Source organism: Meles meles, chromosome 5, assembly GCF_922984935.1.
Source record: "Meles meles chromosome 5, mMelMel3.1 paternal haplotype, whole genome shotgun sequence".
Lineage (NCBI taxonomy): Eukaryota > Metazoa > Chordata > Mammalia > Carnivora > Mustelidae > Meles > Meles meles.
Window position 1 is genome coordinate 125,022,858 of NC_060070.1, and position 18,410 is coordinate 125,041,267.

The window sequence follows — 18,410 nt, forward strand, 5'->3', positions numbered from 1 at the left end:
GGCTTTAGAGCTGCCCGCCAAGCTGCCCGCTTTGCGCAGGCGCGGTCAAGGGCGGAGGCCGCGCCCAAGGAGCGAGGTGTAGGGGTGGTGGCTTAAAGGCAGAGGGCGTTCTCGCGCTGGGTAAGGGGCATTCGGGAGGAGTCGGTTGGGGGCGGGAAGGGGCTGAGAGGGGGTACGGGGGTGGGTTCAGGGTCCATAGGGGGAGAGGGGTATAGGGACCAGGTAAAGGAACAGATGAGGTGGTCCTAAGAGCTTTAGAGCCCAGGGTCCAGCAGGTTGAAGACTCTGGTTTCTGGGGGAGAGGTGGTGGGGTGGAAAGAAGTGAGAGCCTGCTAGAGTGCAGGGAAGCTCGAGCAGGCAATTGGGAGATGAGGGGGGAATGAGGGACCAGAGTAATTCCTTCAGGAAAAAAAGCAGACGAGGCCGTATCCAGATAGGGGAAGGAAATATGGGAATTCTGGTGGGAGGATTAGGGAGACTTTGAAGAGACCTCTCTTGTGCTCTGGGACTCTGGAGAGTGGAGGGGAGGCGACAGGAATGTCAGCTGAGGGCATAGTAGAGAGAAACTGAGGAAAGTTGCTGGAAGGGTTTTGATGAGATGTCAGGAAGCTGGCTTTTCTGCCAAGAGATCTAGGCTCCCTGGATTCCCTGGGTACCTGGGAAGGTGTCTTGCCCTTCATGTGGCCATATTCATCTGGGGCCAGGCCTTGGGCCAGTGCTTTAATAGGGAAGGACCCAGGAGTCATGGCTTGGTGGTGTCTGGATGGGCTTCCGGAAGGCCTTGCTGAGCCGTGGAGAGAACTCTGGAGATTGGGCTCACAGCCCCTGCACTGCACACCTCCGTTCTCATCTACAACAAGGAACAGCAGAGACTATAGAAACTTAAGGAGGAGGGTAAAGGCTCTGCCTGGAATTCTAAAAGTAGGAGTAAAACCTAAGAGCTCCCTCTCAGCCTGTCTCAAGTTAATTCTCTCCATCTCATGGTTATTGCCATAGTTCTCTCAGGAACCGGGTTGGGTAAACAAGTGATCTTCGGGTATTTCCTGCTTCTCTTGGGAAGTTGCTAAAGGATTATGACTTTATTATTATAGGAGCTTTATAAGGTGGCCTGAAAATTGAACCGGGGTGTCCTTGTTTCTCCTACTGTCCAGGGAAGCATAGATGGCTGGACACAGAATCTAGAGACTTCAGATAATGTGGAGATGTTTCGACCTTCAGGTCAGTGGGACCAGGCAAGGGGACTGGTGATTGTCTCTCCTTAGAAAATTGACCATCTTTGTCCTTGCGATTCCTCAGGTTCCACTGGGCTGATTCCCCCATCCCATTTCCAAGCTCGTCCCCTTCCAACTGTACCAAGAATGGCTCCCACCTGGGTTTCAGACATTCCCCTGGTCCAACCCTCAACCCATCAAGATATCTCAGAGAGGCGGCCAGACAACAAAAGACCTCCAGTGATCATGTGGGAACAGGATGTTTCTGGCAATGGGAAGGAGCCAGGGCAGAGAGGCAGGTAGGGATTCATTGTTGCTCTTTTCTCGGGCTTGCTTGCCAGTGACCTTTCTTCACTGAAATAGATTCCTTACCCTGTTTCAGCCTTTAGTTCCTTAATATGTGCATTTTTACCTAAGTAGTTACTGAAAGTGATAATGTACAAGTAATAAGGCAGTGTGCTAGATGCTAGGAATGGGGGTAACAAAAATGAATGAGATCCTGATATCAATGAATTAAAAATCCTAAGAGAAGAGGTTGATTGACAGTTGACAGTAATAAGCACAATATAAGGCAAGATAAAGAAGTGCAAACTAGGAGTACAGTCTGTACTGTGGTAGGGTTGGATTCATTCTGATGGAGTGCTTGCCATTAGAGCTGGCCATGCTGTTTATTGATGTTTTGTCTGTAAAGTTCTGATTCTTACTCTTTTTTTTTTTTTAAGATTTTATTTATTTATTTGACAGACAGAGATCACAAGTAGGCAGAGAGGCAGGCAGAGAGAGAGGAGGAAGCAGGGTCCCCGCTGAGCAGAGAGCCTGATGCGGGGCTCGATCCCAGGACCCCGGGATCATGACCTGAGCCAAAGGCAGAGGCTTAACCCACTGAGCCACTCAGGCGCCCCTGATTCTTACTCTTGATGTTTCATTGTGTGTCTTTCCCCCAATGTACCGGAATGTCATTCTGCCATTTTGCTCTGGATTGGGATTGCACCTGGGTCTATCTTGAACCCTGTCCAAGAGGAAGGAGCATGATGAAAAAAAGGGGAGCCCTGGAGTGGGTGTCAGGAGACAGAGACTCTGATGCTAGTTTGGCTATCAACTAGGGTCCTTTGGCCAGTCAACTAATATCTCTAGGCTGTAGATCTCCACCATTTTAAAAGAAAAATCTTGTGGTTCTGGGCCTCAGTGAGGGAGTTATGTCAAGAGCCATGTTGTTATAAGCTGGTTTAAACTTTACAAAACACCAGTAGACTATGTAATTTACTGATGTGCTGTTGACTCCTCATACAGGATATATAACACTCAATAAATGCTTTTAACTAGCGCCTGGTCTCACTGTATTGATACTGGAAGCCATGACCTCTCTTCCTCCAACTTTTCCTTGCCCTTAAATCAGAATTCAGAAGTCTCTGGCTGTCTTCCAATCCCTCCATTTCAGAATGTGTGGCCTAATGATGTGCACATTTGGTGTTTAACGCATCTCCCTGTGTATAGCTCAGCAGAGATCGTGTTCCATGATCTCAGCTAGCCTTTAAGTCCTGTGAGCCGAGCCAAACAGTGAACCTAATATGCTTAGTAGGGCCATGATAAAAAACAACGGTGATGCAAAGATGGAGATCCCCGTAGACCAACTTCATCCCCACCATCTCCACACACAATAGCAGAGGGATCCTCTTCTCCTTCCCGTACCCCTTTGTGCCCTCTGCCACCCTCCCAGCACCAGAGATAGGTCTCACGTGTGCTAACCTGTCTTTGAAGGTCTGTGGAGCTAGAGGGGTCACATGCCCTGAGCCAGCAGGCTGAGCTGATCTCTCGGCAGCTGCAAGAGCTGCGGCGGCTTGAGGAGGAGGTCCGAGTCCTGCGGGAGACCTCGCTGCAGCAGAAGATGAGACTGGAGGCCCAGGCCATGGAGCTGGAGGCTCTGGCACGGGCGGAGAAGGCCGGCCGAGCTGAGGCTGAGGGCCTGCGTGCTGCCTTGGCTGGGGCTGAGGTTGTCCGAAAGAACCTGGAAGAGGGGAGCCAGCGGGAACTGGAGGAGGTTAAGAGGCTGCACCAGGAACAGGTGAATGTGGCAGGGGAGAAGGGTTTAGCTTCACAGTGGATGAACTGGGCGGAAGCTTCCCAGCAAAGAGTGGTCCCATGAGCAGAGGAGTGACGAGATGTTTGGTGAAGGTGAGAGATCAGAGAACCTGGGAAGATGAATTTGGATGTTTTGGTCTTTTTTCAGGTTGTACTTTTCTCCCAGGACTCAATTGAAGCCCTCTTTCCACTTCCAGTAGGAAGTATTTTGTCTTCCTACCTCACTCTGGGTACTCACTTCATGTGAGAGCATTGTGGGGGTGGTGAGGAAGGTGGGAGAGGGTGGACTGGGAAGGGAGATGACTCATTCAGGAAGCATTTATCAGTGTTTACTCTTTGCCATCTTAGGAACCAGGACCCTGAGGTGGGCAAATCGGCCTGAGTCCTGGTGCGTGGAGCTGACAGCCTAGTGGGGGACGTGCACATTCAACACCTAATTTAATCCTAATTACTTAATTGCACTTGGGAGAAATGCCATGCAGGAGAAGGACAGGGAGCTCTAATGTGCACAGGGGGCGTAGGAACACCACCCTAGTCAATTGACATGTTAGGAAATGAAGCCATAAAGATACCAGAAGAAATCATTGGTGAATTTTCCTTTTTAATATTTTATTTTATTTGTTATTATTATTATTGTTGTTGTTTTTGTTTTTAAATATTTTATTTATTTATTTGACAGAGACACAGTGAGAGAGGGAACTCAAGCAGGGGGAGTGGGAGAGGGGAAATCAGGCTTCCCGTGGAGCAGGAAGCCCAGTGCGGGGCTCGATCCCAGGACCCTGGGATTGTGACCTGAGCCAAAGGCAGACGCTTAACAACTGAACCACACAGGCTCCCCAATATTTTATTTTTTAAAGTAATCTCTACACTCTACACTCTACACTCAGCATGAGGCTTGAACTCATGATACTGAGATCAAGAGTTGTGCACTCTACCAACCAAATCAGCCGGTGCCCCTGGGTGAATTCCTTTATAACCTCTGATTGGTGAAGGCTTTTCTCCCTGTGAATCAAAATCCCTCACTAAAGGAAAGATTGATACATTGGCTTTATAATGTTAAATTTAGAAATGACAGAAGTAAAATTAAAGAACATAAAAAATATTTACAGTTCAGGGGCGCCTGGGTGGCTCAGTGGATTAAGCCGCTGCTTTCGGCTCGGGTCATGATCTCAGGGTCCTGGGATCAAGCCCCGCATCGGGCTCTCTGCTCTGCAGGGAACCTGCTTCCTCTTCTCTCTCTGCCTACTTGTGATCTCTCTCTCTGTCAAATAAATAAATAAAATCTTTAAAAAAAAAATATTTACAGTTCATATCACAGGAAAAGGTTGATGTCTCTAACATATACTGTGTGCCTAGAAGTTGATAAGGAAGGATAGTAATCTAGCCAGAAAATGGACACAGAAGATAGTTCAAAGAAAAATATAAATGGCCTTTAGATTTATGAAAGATGCTTCATGATAAGAAGTTGTCATTTGAGCTGAATAGGAGTTGGCTGGTGAGCTGGCATATGAGGAGGTGATGGGAGCTGGCAACACCTGGCAGTATGTGGGTCATGAGGAGGCCAGGGGGGCTTGAGTATAGGTGAGAGGGGCCCTAGATGGTGTGTGCACAGGGAGGCCTTGGGGCCTGTTCAGATCTTTGTACTTTACCTTGAGAGCAATGAGCAGCTGTTGAAAAGTATGTTATAGGGAAATGACATGATCAGATTTGTATTTTATGTCTAAAAAGGCCAGTTTTGTCGAGTGCCTGGCTGGCTTAGTTAGTGAGTTTAAGCCCCAGTTTGTGTGTAGAGCTTACTTTAGAGAGATGATAGATGGTAGATAGATAGATAGATACATAGTTCAATCGATCGATTGATCGACCGACCAACCAGTTTTGTGATTTCCTTCTAAAATGATCACTTCATGGTATGAAGATAGGGCTAGAGGGCAGCCTCTCTCCTTCCACCACCTGTCCCCCGACTCCTGCAGTGTCTCCCACATACTCAGCACTGTTGGAGATACAGTGAGAAAAGGATAAGATTCCTACCTTCCTAGAGCTTCTTTTGGAATAGAGGGTAGCAGACGCTAAGCTGTGGAGAGGATCATTCCAGATGGTGATAGGAACTGAAATGACTTGGAACAGGTGATAGGATGGAGCAGGTGGTAGGGGGCCGAGTGAGGCCTTCTGAGGAGGTGACGTCACCTGAGGTCTGAGGAATTGGGAGAAGCCAAGTGGTAGGAGCTGCACTGAGAGTAGTGGCAGAGGCAAAGGCATGTCTGGCTTTGCAGGCAGAGGGAAGGAGCTGGGCTTGTTGTCAGTGCTGTGATAAGCCACTGAAGTCTTTATTTAAACTTTTTTCATCTATTTATTGGAGAGAGAGAGCATGAAAAGGGAGGAGGGGCAGAGGGAGAGGGACAAGCAGACTCCCGGCTAGGCCCTGGGGCCAAGATCATGACTCCAGCGAAGTCAGATGCTTAACAGACTGAGCCACCCATATGCTCCCCGCCTTGAAGGCTATTAAAGAGTGGCCAGGAGTTTGTTGCATTTGTGCAGGCCCGAGATGAGGGTTGGTGGTGGTGGAGACAGAAGGTGAAGATCTGTTTAGTAGGGACCTGGCAGGAACTGCTGATGGACTGGCAGGTGAATGGAGGACAGTGAGGCACCAAGGACTGTCTGCATTTTGCCGTGTGTGCATCTGGGCCATTTGCTGGGTTGTTGTCTAAGGTGACAGAAGATGGGAGTGCAGGGACAGGGCCCGAGCGGAAGCAGATTTGGACAGTCCGGATGTAGGAGTGAGCTGGCCTCTGCTGTGCCCTGTCTTCTCTCCACAGCTCTCCTCCCTGACACAGGCTCACCAGGAGGCTCTTTCCAGTTTAACCAACAAAGCTGAGGGCTTGGAGAAATCTCTGAGTAGTCTGGAAACCAGGAGGGCAGGGGAAGCCAAGGAGCTGGCTGTGGCCCAGAGGGAGGCTGAAGTGCTGCAGAAGCAGCTGAGGTAAAGTGGGGGTGGGCAGCCAGGGGAGACCTGGCATGTGGTGGACACGGTGGCTCTCTCAGCTGCCTCACTGATGGCTGCCTTGTTCTCATCCCAACCCTAGCAAGGCCCAACAAGACTTAGAGGCACAGGTGACTTTGGTTGAGAATTTAAGGAGATATGTGGGGGAGCAAGTCCCTCCTGAGGTCCACAGGCAGACCTGGGAGTCGGAGCGCCAGGAGCTTCTGGAAACCGTGCAAGTGAGAGAGTATAGGGTGCATCAGGGTAGGGGCTGGAGGTTGGGGGGAGGCTCAGGGACCAGTTCCTGGGAGAGGGGTGGCCAGGATAGAAGGCATTCTGACAAGGGGCAGCGTCCGGATGCCACTTGTGGGCCTGCGTGGAGGTCCCACAGAGGCCACTGCTGTCCCTTCCTGTCCGGTCCGCAGCACTTGCAGGAGGACCGGGACGGCCTGCACACCACAGCGGAGCTGCTGCAGGTGCGCGTGCAGAGCCTCATGCACATCCTGACCATCCAGGAGGAGGAGCTGAGCAGGAAGGTGGGCCCCTAGCCCCCAGGGGCTCCCTATGGGTACCAGCAGTTGGCGTGCTGCCAGACCTGCTGGCATCTTCTTTTCGGTGAACACCTCTTCTTGCTGTGGCTCTTGTTTGGGCAGGACAGAGGAAAAAACCCCAAACATGCCTCCTTCTTCTCCCCCAGGAGCTCATCTTCCACCCCTCTTCCACCCCGCAGGTTCAGCCTTCAGATTCGCTGGAGCCCGAGTTCACCAGGAAGTGCCAGTCCCTGCTGAAGTGCTGGCGGGAGAAAGTGTTTGCCCTCATGGTGCAGCTAAAGGCCCAGGAGCTGGAGCACAGAGGATGCATGGAGCAGCTGAAGGGACAGGTCACTTGACCCTCTCTCCCCCCGAATTCTCCCCCAACTCCTGGCTCCTTACGTCAGGGATGGTACTAACCCGACAAAGATGTAGGGAGTGGTTTCCATGTGCTGGGAGCACTGCCCTGAACAGAGACAAGCTGTCGTGGAGCTCACATTCTGGAGCAAGCAATTAGACACTGTCAAGAAATTATGTGTGCTTTAAGGAGAAGTGTGAAAGTGTGACAGAAAGAGACCGTGGGGTGGGCCGGCTTTAGACAGGATGCTCAGGAACGGCTTCTCCGAGGAGGTGACAATGGCCAAGCATGGGTGGCATGGGCGGAGGTGGTGAGTCTTTGTGGGTATGTCACAGCGAGCTTCCTCAAGGTGTGGGCGCATGGAACACTCTTCTGGAAGGAAACCCAGACTCCGACTCCATTCTCAGGAACCCAGGCTTGGCTCCCTGCATGGTGTGCTATCAGAGACTTGGGCACCAGCCCCTCCGCACCCAGTGCCCCCCTCCAGCTTTCCACTCCAGCTGTGCCCTGTCCCGCCAGGTGGCAGAGCTCCAGGACCAAGCTGTGGCCCAGAGCCAGGAGCAGGCCATCCTGCAGCGCTCCCTACAGGACAAAGCCGCAGAGGTGGAGGTGGAACGGATGGGCGCCAAGGTCTGTGTGCCAGGCAGGGGCGAAGAGGGGTCAAGGATTCCTCCCACCTCTTCCCGCACAACCTTGTCGAGGGGACCCCTCTCCTCCCGGCATCTTTGCAGGCCCTGCAGCTCGAGCTGAGCCGCGCTCAGGAGGCCCAGCGCCGGAGGCAGCAGCACACAGCCACAGCCGAGGAGCAGCTGAAGCTGGTGGCCAACTCTGTCAGCAGGTATCTGGGACAGAGGGTGCGTGGAGTAGAGTTTTGCTTCCCCGGCTTCCTGGCACCTTGGAGTTTAAGAGCCCAGGCAAGCGGAAAGCTGGCAGTTGGAGGATGCAGGGCGAGATGTTTCTAGCCCCAAGAGTCCCCAGGCTTGTTCTTCCCTTGGGACAACCCGCTCCACAGTCCCCTGAGGGTCGCTTGTTAGGACTCCCACGCGTGTTTGGTTGGAGGTGAGGCCGCGCTTCCTCCTGTAGTTCAGTTCACCTGGGAGGATCACCACCTTCAGAGTTGTTCAAGGATGGAGAGTGTGGCTACACTTTCTTTCTTTTTTTTTTTTTTTAAAGATTTTATTTACTTATTTGACAGACAGAGATCACAAGTAGGCAGAGAGGCTGGCAGAGAGAGGAGGAAGCAGGCTCCCTGCTAAGCAGAGAGCCCGATGTGGGGCTCGATCCCAGGACCCTGGGATCATGACCTGAGCCGAAGGCAGAGGCTTTAATCCACTGAGCCACCCAGGCGCCCCCACTTTCTTTCTTTAAAATTTTGCAGGCTTGCCCTGTTTCGTTGGAACCAGATTTAACCCATATTTTAAAGCTGTACACCTGTGGCTTACTAGATACTCTATCTAAAATGTACGCCAGTTTCCTTCTTAATCACTTGCCAGCTTGTGTCTCTCATACCAACTTCCTGGGTGTTTCCTTCTCGCCACCTGTTTTATAACCTTTAGAAAGACCTCTAAGGAGGAACACACAATTCTTTGGGCTGGTAATAACCCATCCTCAGCTTTGGACTTGGGATGCTGATGTGGTCCTCGTAGACCTGGCACGGTGCCTGGCGTGTCATCTGACTCTGTAAATGTTTACTGTTCCCAGGAGGCTGTTCAGGATGGATCGCGGAAGAATTATTGGTATAGCAAAACTGTGGTGCCAGATAGGTCCTTGCCCACCATCATTTTGTTTTTTCTTTTTCTTTTCTTTTCTTCTTTTTTTTTTTTTTTTAAGATTTTATTTATTTATTTGAGAGAGAGAGGGAGAGAGCACAAGCAGGAGGGAGGGGCAGAGGGAGAGGGAGAAGCAGGGAGACCAACACAGGGCTCAATCCCAGGACCCCGGGATCATGACCTCAGCTGAAGGCAGATGCTTAACCGACTGAGCTGCCCAGGTGCCCCTCGACCATCACTTTCTGTTGGGTTAGTAGCTTGAGGACTAATTTTACTTAAAAATTATGAAAATTTAAAAAAAATCATGGGGGTGCCTGGGTGGCTCAGCGGGTTAAAGCCTCTGCCTTCAGCTCAGGTCATGATCCCAGGGTCCTGGGATCGAGCCCGCATCGGGCTTTCTGCTTGGCTGGGAGCCTGCTTCCTCCTCTCTCTCTCTGCCTGCCTCTCTGCCTACTTGTAATCTCTATCTGTCAAATAAATCTTTAAAAAAAAAAATCATGAAAATTTTTCATTTTGCATGTAATTAGACTAGTTATAATGAAGCACCCATATTTAACTCATTGTGCGTGCCTCCTGCTTCCACGAGAACGGGAAGGTACACTGTACATGGAGTTTTCTCAGGTTTTCTTCATCGGCTGAGAAAGCTCACACATGACTGGCCCCAGCCCTTGGTTTCAGCTTCTCTTTTCCCTGCTATGCTTTTCCTTTCCGTGCTCCCCACATACTTCGCAATATAGGATAGAAGGAGTTGTCCTGACGGGTCACATTAACTCCCTTATGGAATGAGGTGGGGTTGAAGGGTCAGTGACCTTGTGCCTTCTCCAGCTTTCAGACCTGGCTCCAGAGCACCATGGCTGAGGTGGAACGCGCCACCACCCAGCTGCCCTGCCTCAGCAGCCGAGTCAGCTACGCAGTCCGCAGGGTCCACACCATTCAGGGTGGGTAGGGCGACAGCCAGACACGCTGTGCTCCTGCCCACCCCAGCTCTCGCCTTCCACATCCATCTTCATGCCTACTCGTCACCAGCCTGGGCATCCTTCCCCTTATTCCCTTCTTCCCTTTTGTCCTCCTCAAACTCCTCTCCATTGCTTTCTGCCTTTTCTCCCCCAGGCCTGATGGCTCGAAAACTGGCCCTTGCTCAGCTGCGCCAGGAGAGGTGAAGTTTGGGGCGCTGCGAGGTGGACAGGAGGGGGTTAAGTGTTGTTTGCTGGGACCCCAAACAGGGAGGACTGGAAAGGGGTGGGGGCTTAGGGATCAGGCTGGGTGATCTCCCTGGACTCTGTTTCTCTTCCCTGTCCCAGCTGTCCCCCACTCCTGCCGGTCACAGATGTGAGCCTTGAGTTGGAGCAGCTGCGGGAGGAACGGAACCGCCTGGATGCAGAATTGCAGCTGAGCGCCCACATCATCCAGAAGGAGGTGGGCCGGGCCCGGGAGCAAGGTACGTTTGGTCCTGGACTTCCGGAGCTGGAGCAGGCACCAGAGCTGGGTGTGTTGGGGACAGAGAGAAGAGAAGAGCTGGGGTCTGGGTCACAGAGAGACCCCGGGAGTGCCACCTCTTTCCAGGGGAGGCTGAGCGGCAGCAATTGAGTGAGGTGGCCCAACAGCTGGAGCAGGAGCTGCAGCGGACCCAGGAGTCCCTGGCTAGTGTGGGGCTGCAGCTGGAAGCTGCCCGCCAGGGCCAGAAGGAGAGCACGGAGGAGGCTGCCAGTCTCCGGCAGGAACTGACCCAGCAGCAGGAGATCTATGGGCAAGGTGTGCAGGAGGGACAGTGGGTTTACTATGGAGGGCTGGGGGGTACTGAGGAGTGACTCTCCCTGCGACACACCCCATCTGCCCCTTCCCCCCAGCTCTGCAAGAGAAGGTGGCTGAAGTGGAAACTAGGCTGCGGGAACAGCTCTTAGAAACAGAGAGGAGATTGAATGAGGCTCGGAGGGAGCATGGCAAGGCAGGTGAGATTTGTTGGGATGGATATGGGCATCCGGGGAGAAGGAAGTGTTAGACATAAAGTTTTTTTGTTTGTTTGTTTTGTTTTAAAATTTTATTTATTTGAGAGAGCACCAGAGGGGAGGGTCAGAGGGAGAAGCAGACTCCCTTCTGAGCTGGGAATCCGATGTGGGACTCCATTCAGGGACTCCAGGATCATGACCTGAGCTGAAGACAGTCTCTTAACCATCTGAGCCACCCAGGCGCCCCCTACATGAGGTTTTAAAAACTGTTTTGAATCATGCAAATAATGAAGTTAATCAAGAAATGGTACAGATCAGTTCTCATGGGGGTGAACACACTCTAGCCAGCCCCTGTACCCCTGTATCCAGCACCAGCATGAGCCCCACCCAGCCACTCCCCTCCATAAAGGCAACGGCCATCCCAACCTCACACCAACCAGTACCCCCAATTTTTTTTTTTTTTCTTTTCTGCCTTGAAACAATAGAAATTTATTCTCTCAGTACTGGAAGCTGGAAGCTAGAAGTCTGAACTCAAGATGCTGCCAGGGTTGGTGGCTGCTGGAGGTTCTGAGAGATACTTTGATGCTCCCCCTGCCCCTGGTGGGGGGTTGCCGGCAGTCTGGCATCCCTTCATTTGCAGGCACATCATTCCCTTCCGTCTCCATCTTTACATGGTGTGTTCTGCTGTGCCTGTCTGCCCCCAACTTTTTTTTTTTAAGATTTAATTTTTATGTAATCTTTATACCCATCATGGGGCTCAAACCCACAAACCTAAGATCAAGTGTCTTGGGGCGTCTGGGTGGCTCAGTGGGTTAAAACCTCTGCCTTCAGCTCAGGTCATGATCCCAGGGTCCTGGGATCGAGCCCCACGTTGGACTCTCTGCTTGGCGGGGAGCCTGCTTCCTCCTCTCTCTCTGCCTGCCTCTCTGCCTACTTGTGATCTCTCTCTGTCAAATAAATAAAATCTTTAAAAAAAAAAAAAAAAAGATCAAGAGTCTTACACTTTACCAACTGGGCCAGTCAGGTGCTTCCCCCTCTTTTATTAGGACAGAGTTCAAATACCCGGACAGATTACAAGAGTCACATAATGCCCACTTGTTTAACCTCCTGTGACTAGATGCAACAGTTAGTAACCAATTTTTTTAAAGATTTTATTTCTTGAAATAACCTCTACACCCTGTGTGGGGCTCCAGGCCACAACCCCGAGATCAAGAGTCTCATGTTCACCGACTGAGCCAGCCAAGCACCCAGCAGTTGTTAATTTCTTGCCATATTTGCTCTATCCACGTATATATACACACTGATACATGCATTTTTGGGGAAATACTTAAAGTAAGGTACAAACATCATGACCACCCAGCTGCATCTCCTACAAAGAGGAAATTTTCTTACATAACCTCAGTGTTATTGTCATATGTTAAGAAAACATTAGTGGCACAAAATGGAATATCTGGTTCATATTCAGATTCCCCCTACACAACTCCAGGAAGTCTCCAGGATGAGGAAGGTACTTTGGGTTCACAGAGTCAGAAGGTCGTGGAGCATCAGCCACTACTCCCCATCACACAGCGGAGACAGCCCTGGAGCATGAGTGGCTTCGCTGAGCCATAGAGCTGAGGGCCCAGTGTTCCTGCCCACGATCACAGTCCTGTTCTCATGGTGCCTCCCTGCCTCTGGGCTGCCCCACACCTGTGCCCTCTGTGCCCTGGCTTCCACGTAGTGGTCTCCCTGCGCCAGATGCAGCGCAAAGCCACCCGGGAGAAGGAGCGGAACCAGGAGCTCAGGCGGCTGCAAGATGAGGCCCGGAAGGAGGAGGGTCTGCGGCTGACCCAGCGCCTGCAGGAGCTAGAGAGGGACAAGAACTTTATGCTGGTAAGGGAGAGTGGGGAGAGCAGAGACCAGGGACTGGGGAGAGGGGGTGGGGGAAGGAGGAGGGGCGGCTCTGCCTGGGCTAGGTGGCGTTTAACCCTCTCCTTCCCAGGCCACCTTGCAGCAGGAGGGTCTCCTCTCCCGTTACAAGCAGCAGCGACTGTTGGCAGTTTTTCCTTCCCTGCTGGATAAGGTGAAGTCTGCAGAGTCCAGCCCCTGGGCCCCAGGATCTTCACTGCCTGTACCTCCAGGAGCAGCACCCATTCCCAAGGAGTCCATAAGAGGTATGGGCCATGTAGGAAGGGACAAATGCGGGGGACTTTAGGAATCTCTCCTTTAGGCACTCTGAATGCATGAGCATCATTCTCTGTGACCCTTGGAGGCCCGCAGCCTCTCATCTGTGCCCATCTTGGGCCAGGGAACCCTCCCCCCTCACAACAGTCCGAGCTGATGGCAACCCTGTTTGCTGCACCGGAGCTGAGCTGCCTTCTCAGCTCAGCTGCTGTTGCTTGGGGTCTCCTTTCCCAGGATCCCTCTCTGTCCTGCTCGATGATCTGCAGGGACTGAGTGAGGCCATTTCCAAAGAGGAAGCTATCTCTCAAGGAGACAACCAGAACTGTCCCGCTCCAGTCTGCCTCTGAACAGCTCCGGGCACTCTGCGCAGCAGGGGGCTCAAGGTGGGCGGGGCAGCCCCCAGAGAAGTGGGGTGGGGGTGGGGAGGTCAGCCAGCTGCCCTTGTGGACACCGTGGACACTGGCCACCAAGATGCCTGTGAATCGTGTGGTTTAATAAAGACGACTGCAGCACGTGCCATGTTCTCTCTGGGAATGGGAGGGAGTTCCTGCTGTAGCCATCTCTGGAAAATGCAGGGAGTGGTCCCACACAGTTATTTCTCTAGGTGGTACCTTTTTCAAAACCCCTTTCTCTGGCTGCTTGGGAAGTTTTTTGAGATGCTCCAGAAGTTTATTCTCAACTTTTGTTTGAAAACTCTTCACCTCTGGAAAATGATCACTGCCAGGAGTCAGGATATAAAACATCACTCATTTGCTGGGAATCTCAGTGCCAAGCAGTTTCCTTGCTCAGGGACCACAGTGGTGGATTTGATGGGTGGGTCCCTGCTCCCTTGGCCCCAACATCCTGGTGGGAGAGACAGATGATGGACAAGTACCTAAGTGAACAGAGCAAGCGTTGCCATGAAGAGAAAAGAAATACAGTGACGTGACAGAACCCGACTGGGGAGAGGCAGCTAAACCAGAAGACAGGAAAGGGCTCCCTGGGGAGGGAATGTGTGAAGACCTGCCTGCGGCAGGAGCCAAGAGGGCCAGCAGAAGAGTCCTGCAGAGGGCAGGCAAGCACTGAGGCCCAGAGCGGGAGGGAGGGACTGGTAGCACGGGCAGTTTAAGTCAATAGAAAGCCCTTGGAGTGCTTTTCAACCCGGTGCAGGCACACAACTAAGCTGATATGTTTATGAGTTAGGTTGGCTGGCTGTAGAGGATGGGGCTTGGGTGGGGGAAGGGGTTGGGGGGGACCAGTTAGGAGGGTGCTGGGGAAGCTAGGGAGAGATGAGCTCCAGAATGGGGACATGGGCTGAGCTTGTCTTGGGGGGTATTGGGGTTGGGGAAAGGAGCAGAATGAAGGCTTCGAAGTGAGCCACAGGGGAGCAGACCAGATGGAGAACAGCCTGGGGAGGAAAGGAGTTCTGTTTGGGAGGCATTACTTCTGAGAGGCGCACTAGAGCTCTAGACCAGTGGCGGCCTTCCTGAGGTGGAGGTTCCAGGGGGTCTGGGACACTTGGACAAGACTCACACTGAGCTCTGAAGGATGGCGGTGGGGAGGGCACAGAGAGCCGGCACCGGGGACCAGGGCGGCAGCGGCCTTGAGCAGGATTCCAGAGGGAGGAGGAAGAGGTGGGGATTGACAAGACGCGGAGGCAGCTTCCTTCTGAGCCTCTGGGCTGTGACTGTTGGAAGCTGCTCTGGGGTGGGGGTTAGGAATCAGGATGTCCTCATACTTCCTCACCCGCCATCACCCCAGGTGGCTCCTGGACGAAATTCTTTGGATGTCACTGCTTGGGAGGCCCCCTAGGTGCCTGTGGAGGCATATGCCTGAAAGCAGCATGTAGGTCCCAGTTCTGAGGGGAGTGAAATGTCCAAGGACAAAACTGAGTCCCAAGGGGGAGGCTTGGGGTACTGGCTGAGACCACTCTAGTTGCATCCTGTGTGTTTATAAGGAGCCCCTGTCCCTGCTCCTGCCCGGGCGTCCTGCCTCCTGATCCCTGTAATTACACTGCTTCCCCATGCGTGGTTGGCTCTCATTCCTCGGCTTCCCGTGGCTTCAAGGGATGAAAGGTGGACGTCTTTGTGATTACAGAGATGACAGGTGGGTATTGATCGCTGCAGGGTATGTGTGGAGGAGGAGGTGAACATAAGGGTGGGATGACCAAGGTCTAGGTCATTGATAAGCTTGGGTGGCTAGGCCCCAAAATGGGGGGAGGGGGTTACTAAAATGAGGGACGCTGCTGTCAGAGGTTACACATTAGCCCTGGCCTTCCAAACGGGTTTGACCAGTTAGGTTCTGATGGGATTCCTTGTGTCACTGGGCTGGCCACTCCCCAGAGGTCGGACACTGCCTCTCACTCCTCCCCTATAAAGCCTCTTGGGGTTCCCAGGCATCTAGGCTCAGTCTACCCCCAACTTTGGGGGCCAGGAGACAGCCATGATGCTCAACTGGAAGCTGCTGGGGATCCTGGTCCTTTACCTGTGTGCCGGAGGTAAGCTGGGAACAGGCCAGGGTGCAGTTGGAGGTGATGGAGGATGGTCAAGAGAGGCAAGGGTGAATTAGGTGCATAGGAATGGAGGAGATTCCAGAAGATTCTGGGTATTCCCATGAGGGGAGGAGTTAAGAGCTTGAAGGTGATGCAGGAAAGTGCATTTTAGCTCAATGTTTTTACTGGTTCAAGTATAGGTCCATGTGACAATCTAGATCAGAATCCAAGTGTGGGGGTGAGTATTCATCACAGCTGAGGACTATGTGGAGGGTAGATGTGTTTGCAGAGGGTGGGGTCTGGCTGCCACATGGGCACAAGGTGTGGATTGCTTTGGAGGTGTAGGAGTGGGAATCACAGCCAGGGTTGGATGGAGCTTAGGTCAGCTCCTGTCGGTTTAAAGTTGTTCAAGTTAATGATTCTGGTCAAGATTTTTACGTCATTTTAAGATCACTTTGGGTATTTTGTAAACGTGTGGAGAGCTCTTTGAGAGTTACCTTTCAGGTTTGTGGTGTCAGCTCAGGCTGTGGTCTGTACCAGAGAGGCTATGCCCCTGAGTCTGCAGCTAGGGGAGGAGGGATCCGGCCCTCACCACCTTTTACCTTTCTCCTTCTTCCTCCACAGGCATCTTAGGCAGTGGAGAGCACCCCCCTCCCCCACCCACAGAGGCTGGAGAGGAGGAGGGCTCCCCAACATTGCCTCAGGGGCCCCCAATCCCTGGTGATCCCTGGCCAGGAGCACCCCCTCTCTTTGTGGACCCTCCACCTCCAGGCCCCAGTCGTCCCTCGAGAGACCTGCCAGAATCTGGAATTTGGCCTCCTGAGCCCCCAAGAACCGATCCCCCTCAACCTCCCCGGCCTGATGACCCCTGGCCAGCAGGACCCCAGCCTCCAGAAAACCCCTGGCCACCTGCCCCTGAAGTGGACCATGGATCTCAAGAGGAGCCAGACCTTGACCCACCGCAGGAAGAGTACAGATAAAGGGATTCCCCCGCAGGCATCTTGGGCGTCCAGGCAGGATGCCCCTCAAGTCCATTTGTACCATTCTGATTCCTCTCCAATTCTTCCACCAGCCTCAGTTTCCTTCCTCATTCGTTTAATTTTATTCTGAACTCTGAAAGTGTCATTTTCAATATTTTCCGTCCATTCTTGAGATCCACTCCACATTTTCCCTCCTTTTTTCTCTGACAGCTAAAGCATACACCCCTACCTCATGTCCTGTCCTCTCCCCTCTACCTGCTTCCCACCTCCTCCCTCCTCCCCACCCCTGGGGCTTCTGGGGCCAGGCTGGCGGTGCTTTGTTCTCTGCTGCCATCTGGTGGCCTACAGCTGGGAACTATCAGGAGACCATGACAGTACTTCCATGAAATGGAAAAATAAAATCCATGTTTTCTTAATTTTGATTCTTGGCTCCTTCTTTGCCAGTGATTAGGTCTTTGCATATTGAGATGCCTTCCTCAGGGCACAAACCTACAGAGATCTGGAAGTAGTCTGAGTTCCTGTCTTGTCCATATGCATGTGGAGCCCAGCGGAGGAAGTTGGAAATGTAACTATCAGAGTAACAGGACAGAGTAACAAAGACCCACATTTCTCCTGTTCTGGAACCCCTGTTTTGGAGAATGAGAAACCAAATTAGGTCTCTCTCTCTCTCTCTTTTTTTTTCTTTAAGATTTTATTTATTTATTTGACAGAGATCACAAGTAAGCAGAGACAGAGAAGGGGGAAGCAGGCTCCCTGCCGAGCAGAGAGCCCAATGCAGGGGGTGAGGGGGCTCAATCCCAGGACCCTGGGATCATGACCTGAGATGAAGGCAGAGGCTTTAACCCACTCAGCCACCCAGGCGCCCCTAAGTCTCATTTTAATAGCTTATGGTTTGCATACTCCTTGCTGAATGTGAAAACTTTCCTAAGGGTGTGTGTGCAGGACTAGGATCTAAGGGGATCAATTTCCAGAAGTATATGTATCCTTTCCTAAAACAAATCTGTCTGAGGGCTGTACTGTATTTATTTCCCTCTTCCACCTGCCTCCATTAACAAACCATACTTCTCCCTCTAGACAGAGAAAACCCCAGCTCTCTTGTTCACCCTGAGCAGGACGGGGTGCTCTTCCTGCAGTTGCCAAACAGAAGTCAGTGGGGAACAGAAATCAACCTTTTCCATCTCATTTAAGAGATGCATCTTAAATAAGAAGCTACTTTTCTGTTTAATCAATATTTGTAATTTTGACAAATTGTGTCTTGTAATAGTTGTAGTAATAAACCCACTGCAGAATAACTGTTTTTAACACATAGGGTCTTATAGTCACAAGAAATAAATTTCAATTTTTATACATATTTTTGTTATGGAGATATACAAAAGGACTTCCCCAAAATACAATAAGATACGAAAAGAAAAGGTGATACAATGGAAATATATTTCATTAGGATAAAACTGTAGGGAGAGTGGAATGGAAAAAAAACTAAACAGAAATATAAGTTAACTTTGCTGACTGGTTAAAGGGCTTTCTCACTTATTAAAAGGGCATTGTGGATATGAAAATGTTATGGTATTAAATTCCACCTGCTACATTCGAGTGACATAACTTTTAATAGGTAAGTATGTACAATTCCCTGGAAAGTATACCCTTTGTAATATTTAAACTTATGATTAAAAATGTTAGCTGTTGACTTAAAAATGTGTAAGGCATACCTAATTTTATTTTATTTTTATTTAATTTTTTTAAACTTATTTATTTATTTATTTGACAGAGATCACTAGTAGGCAGAGAGGCAGGCAGAGAGAGAGGAAGGGAAGCAGGCTCCCTGCTGAGCAGAGAGCCCGATGTGGGGCTCGATCCCAGGACCCTGGATCCCAGGACCCTGGGATCATGACCTGAGCCGAAGGCAGAGGCTTTAACCCACTGAGCCACC

The 18,410-nt window shown here is 51.4% G+C and overlaps 2 protein-coding genes across 12 annotated transcripts; both read left to right on the forward strand.

Annotated features, from left to right (window-relative positions):
- Positions 1 to 42: 42 nt before the first annotated feature.
- CCHCR1 (coiled-coil alpha-helical rod protein 1) lies at positions 43 to 13,530 on the forward strand. 10 transcript variants are annotated; one of them, XM_046005989.1, is made up of 18 exons: positions 43 to 120; positions 1,153 to 1,218; positions 1,297 to 1,510; positions 2,970 to 3,273; positions 6,104 to 6,267; positions 6,371 to 6,506; positions 6,693 to 6,803; positions 6,998 to 7,147; positions 7,675 to 7,785; positions 7,887 to 7,993; positions 9,750 to 9,862; positions 10,035 to 10,080; positions 10,226 to 10,362; positions 10,488 to 10,676; positions 10,772 to 10,873; positions 12,591 to 12,742; positions 12,852 to 13,023; positions 13,268 to 13,530. In XM_046005989.1, the coding sequence occupies exons 2-18, from the start codon at positions 1,203 to 1,205 to the stop codon at positions 13,378 to 13,380; spliced, it is 2,337 nt and encodes a 778-aa protein (XP_045861945.1). In that variant the 5' UTR covers positions 43 to 120; positions 1,153 to 1,202; the 3' UTR covers positions 13,381 to 13,530. The 10 variants fall into 10 exon arrangements, 8 of the variants coding, with proteins under 8 accessions (XP_045861945.1, XP_045861940.1, XP_045861941.1 ...); XM_046005984.1 differs by having other exon boundaries at positions 52 to 120; positions 1,092 to 1,218; XM_046005981.1 differs by lacking the exon at positions 43 to 120 and adding an exon at positions 392 to 894 and having other exon boundaries at positions 1,152 to 1,218.
- Positions 13,531 to 15,000: 1,470 nt separating this feature from the next.
- On the forward strand, positions 15,001 to 16,855 carry PSORS1C2 (psoriasis susceptibility 1 candidate 2). 2 transcript variants are annotated; one of them, XM_046006401.1, is made up of 2 exons: positions 15,001 to 15,118; positions 16,128 to 16,855. In XM_046006401.1, the coding sequence occupies exons 1-2, from the start codon at positions 15,112 to 15,114 to the stop codon at positions 16,481 to 16,483; spliced, it is 363 nt and encodes a 120-aa protein (XP_045862357.1). In that variant the 5' UTR covers positions 15,001 to 15,111; the 3' UTR covers positions 16,484 to 16,855. The 2 variants fall into 2 exon arrangements, with proteins under 2 accessions (XP_045862357.1, XP_045862356.1); XM_046006400.1 differs by lacking the exon at positions 15,001 to 15,118 and adding an exon at positions 15,400 to 15,509.
- The last annotated feature ends 1,555 nt before the right edge of the window (positions 16,856 to 18,410 follow it).